At 46.6% G+C, this 4,368-nt stretch overlaps 1 protein-coding gene across 1 annotated transcript; it reads left to right on the forward strand.

Moving 5' to 3' along the window:
* Positions 1-673: 673 nt before the first annotated feature.
* LOC104532994 (olfactory receptor 51E2) lies at positions 674-1,630 on the forward strand. Its single transcript, XM_010178347.1, has one exon. It carries the CDS (start codon positions 674-676, stop codon positions 1,628-1,630), a length of 957 nt encoding a protein of 318 aa, XP_010176649.1.
* The last annotated feature ends 2,738 nt before the right edge of the window (positions 1,631-4,368 follow it).

Here is a 4,368-nt window from a genome sequence, read left to right on the forward strand (position 1 = left end):
AGCAGGAAGCACTAAAAATCTGTTTGTTTGTTTGTGTTTTTTTTAATTTTGCCCTTTAAAAATAAAACTAGTTCAGCTGTTGAGTTTATCATTTAAAAATGTTGCTTTTAGTTTTCTGTATTTAAGAGAAACAATTCCTGTTCAGATTCAAATGTCAGCATTTGGTGGCTGCATATGTTGGTGTATAGATCCATCATGGGCTAAAGAAAGGAGAGAGGGGCAATCTGCACCAGTATGGCAATGAGAAGAATCACAGAATCATAGACTATTTTGGGTTGGAAGGGACCCTCAAAGGTCATCTAGTCCAACCCCCCTGCAGTGAGCAGGGACATCTTCACAAGAGCAGGTTGCTCAGAGCCCCATCAAACCTGACCTTGTGTATCTCCAGAGATGGGGCCTCCACTGTCTCTCTGGGCAACCTGTTCCAATGATCCACCACCTTCATATGGAAGAACTTTTTCCTGATATCCAACCTAAATCTGCCCTTTTCTAGTTTAAAACCATCACCCCTCGTCCTATTGCTCCATGTCCTTGTGAACGAGATTCCTTTGCATTTCACAGGCACAGTCCCGTGGGATTCAGAGTCCTGGGAAAGGATTTATCAAGCTGCTGTTTCTCTTTCCCTTGCAGTAGGGGATGTACCAAGGCATGACAGCTCTCCAGTCCACGTGCCATGCCCTTCCCCAACAGCTCTGACCTCAGCTCATCCTCCTTCATCTTGGCCAGCATCCCAGGACTGGAGACTGCCCATTTCTGGATGGCAATCCTGCTGTGCTCCATGTACATCTTGGCAGTCACAGGTAACTGTGTGGTGCTCTTCATCGTGAAGACGGAGCCCAGCCTCCACGCTCCCATGTACTTCTTCCTCTGCATGCTGGCTGTCATCGACCTGGCCTTGTCCACATCCACGGTGCCACGCATCCTCTCCTTCTACTGGTTCAACACCAGGGAGATCAGCTTCAGTGCTTGCCTTGTCCAGATGTTCTTCATCCACACCCTCTCAGCCATCGAGTCTACTGTCCTCCTGGCCATGGCTGTGGACCGGTACGTGGCCATTTGCCACCCACTGAGACACGCTGCCATCCTCACCAACGCTGCAACAGTGAAAATAGGGCTGGTAGCCATGGCCAGGGGAGTCACCTTCTTCCTGCCTTTGCCTTTGCTCCTCCTGCCCCTTCCCTTCTGCCACTCCCGGCTGCTGTCACACTCCTTCTGCCTGCACCAGGACGTGATGAACCTGGCCTGTGCCAACACCACCCCCAGCATGGTGTATGGCCTCACTGCCATCCTGCTGGTCATGGGGCTGGACGCCATCCTCATCTGCCTCTCCTACATCCTGATCCTCAAGGCTGTGTTGCGGCTGGCGTCGTGGAAGGAGAGGCTCAAGGTATTCAGCACCTGCATTGCCCATATCTCCGTGGTCCTGGCTTTCTACGTGCCCCTGATTGGGCTGTCAGTGGTGCACAGGTTTGGGAAGGACCTGGCTCCACTGGTCCATATCATCATGGGCAACGTCTACATCCTGGTGCCCGCTGTGATCAACCCTATCATCTACGGAGTGAGGACCAAAGAGATACAGAGGAGGATCCTGAATTTAATTCATATAAACAATGACAGAACTGCCCAGTGACCTGTGCTTGGCCACTGTCTCCTGTATCCTTACACCAGCTCACCTCGTTTTACACTTAGAGCCCTTGGTACAGGACTGTCCTCTGCTGTCATGGCACCCAGCACATGGTAGGACACTCCCAGGTGCTACCACAAGGCAAAAAGTCAATATCAATTGTAAACTCCTTCCAAGAGCATTGACCCTCACCAGACTCGGAGACAATTCACCACAATGATCTAAATCTGACTCTGACCCAGCTGGCAGCACGATGGGAAGGAAAAGTGTCTCAGCAAACTAATCAAGTTGTCTTGACATTGCACTTCTTCGTTCCCACCTCACCCATAACAACAGCAGAGCTGAGCAAATGCTGCAGTGGGTTTTGGATGGTTTAGTTAATTCATGGTTTCTGCTCGTGGCACGTTCACTTGCCAAAAACATTTTGGCAACGTTTTTGCCAGAAACTTTGGCTGTATCAACAATCTCTAAGTAAAATAATTACAGCAAGTAATTATTACAGATGCATGAATGCACTTCAGGAGAAGTCCTCCACCTCCGTGGTCTTGTTCTGACCTATTGGGTGTTCAGTCAAGACAGTTGAGCTTCCTTGTAGCAGATGCTCTAGAAGAATTTCACACCCAGAGTTACTGGTAGCAATTGGAAAACTAGTTTCAATTAATTAATATTCAATAAAATGACAACATCTCAAGAGAAAAAATGAGCACATTATAAATGTTTGTGATACTTCCAAGCTGAAGGAAGTGATATTTACAATATTTACATGCTTAGAATTCCTAAGAAATGATGAATTAAGTTGAAGAGCTTCAGCTTTCAAGGTTTTTTTATACTTCCTGGGTATTCCCCATGAAACAGAGCTCCTGACAGCCTTTCCTCTGTTTGTTCTCAGGCTCTGCCAGGGGGATACTACTACAAAACTCCCTTAATACAATGAAAGCCAACAAGCCTTAAGGCCAGTGAAGAAGGTCTGAAAGCAAACTGCATTTGTTTTCACACCATCACAGAACGGTTGAGGTTGGAGACACCTCTGAAGGTCACCTTGTCCAACCCACCCAGGTGAAGCAGGGCCAGCTAGAGCTGGTTGCCCAGGGCTGTATCCAGACAGCATTTGAATCTCTCTAAGGATGGAGATACCACTTTATATTTCAGAAAAAATGTTAAAGATCCTGGGAAAGATCTTGTATAATTTTACAAAGAATCATACAGATGTGAAAAGTGTTCACCTCTAGATTTTTCCCTCATGGTTTTTGTTGTTTTGGGTTTTTTTTAAATGAATCTGCTCCTTTATAAACAGAAAGAAACAAGCAATCTCCTCTTTTTCCTCTCAGTTTAAACTCTTACCTTGCTGTTGGTTATCATGAATTGTGGTCTTCATCCTTGAGGTGGCTCCATTGCCGTGCACAGGAACGTGTTTGCTGTTCCCACTGCAACAGTCCCTGGGATTCCTCCAGTGAGAGGTGCCAGGGGTGTGTGATCTCTCGTTTGAACACGATGGCTTTCACAAGGGAGTAGAGCACAAAGCCTTGCACAGCAGGACCCTTCACAGATGACTAGAGCAGCACCAGGTGCTATTAAGGAGGTTGATCTACACTCCATCAGGAGGCCCAGGTGCTCTTGAACACTGATGTCTCCATCAGTAGATGGTTATCACAGAATCACAAGGTAAGTCAGGTTGGAAGTGACCTCAGGACATCTTGAATCCAACCTCCTGCTCAAAGCAGGGGCAGCTTTAGGGTCAGATAAGGCTGCTCAGGACTTTACCCAGTTTGGTGTTGAAAGCTTCCAGGGATGGATGTTGTACAACCTCATTGGGTCTCTATTACAATGCTTGATTGCTCTTACTGTGAAAAAGCTGCTCTCTATATCCAGTTTGAACCTCTCTTGTTTCAACCTACTCTTCTCTCATTCTCCTGCCGTGCCATGTTGTGAGGAGCTGGCTCCATCATCTTGATAAGGGTAGATGAAAGCTGTTCTTCTGCTATTGGATCTTCCCAAAGACTTTTATTTCCCAGGCTGAGCAAGCCCATTTTCCTGAGCCTCTCCCCATGGAGCATTGCTCCAGCCACCCTGGGAGCCATCAGCTGAACTCGCTCCACTATGTTGATGCCTTTTTTTTGCACTGGGGCCCAGAACCAGATTCAGTATCTGGATGTGGTTTAGCAAGTGCTGAGTAGACTGTGGGATGATCCTTTGGGGTCATGGTTAGAAAGGTTAACCCAGAGCCCAAAACAACAAATAACAGGATGAGCTGATATTCATCACACTGTGCGAGTGGAAGTTTGCTTAACAGTCTAAGGTTTAAGGGAGAAGTTTCATTTAGTGTTAGTCCAGTCTGCTCAGGGTTTTATCCAGTTGGGTCCTAAAAACCTTCAAGGATGGAGGCAGCACAACCCCTCTGGACAACCTTCCTTTGTCTGGCATGTGCTCCTGTTGCCCCTGTACACGTTGGCTTAATGTAAGTAAGAAAAATAAATTAATGTGAAAAAGAATTCAAAAAAACCAACCCCACATTAAAAAATGGATGTGAAAAAGAAATAAATTATTTGAGAAAAACAAGGGAATATGTGGAAATTGGTCAATGAACAATGACTTCCATCAGGGAGGAGAGAAGACAGATCTGAGTGCTGCACTCAGGAGCTCTTGTGTCTTGTCCATAACTTGTAGGTGAGCTAAAAGAGGCACCTTAGCAAAGACACACTCTGTCTTGCACCAGGGCCCTCAAACCACAGCAATATTTGGGGGAG

The sequence above is a fragment of the Antrostomus carolinensis genome, unplaced genomic scaffold (genome assembly GCF_000700745.2).
Source record: "Antrostomus carolinensis isolate BGI_N321 unplaced genomic scaffold, ASM70074v2 scaffold24041, whole genome shotgun sequence".
Lineage (NCBI taxonomy): Eukaryota > Metazoa > Chordata > Aves > Caprimulgiformes > Caprimulgidae > Antrostomus > Antrostomus carolinensis.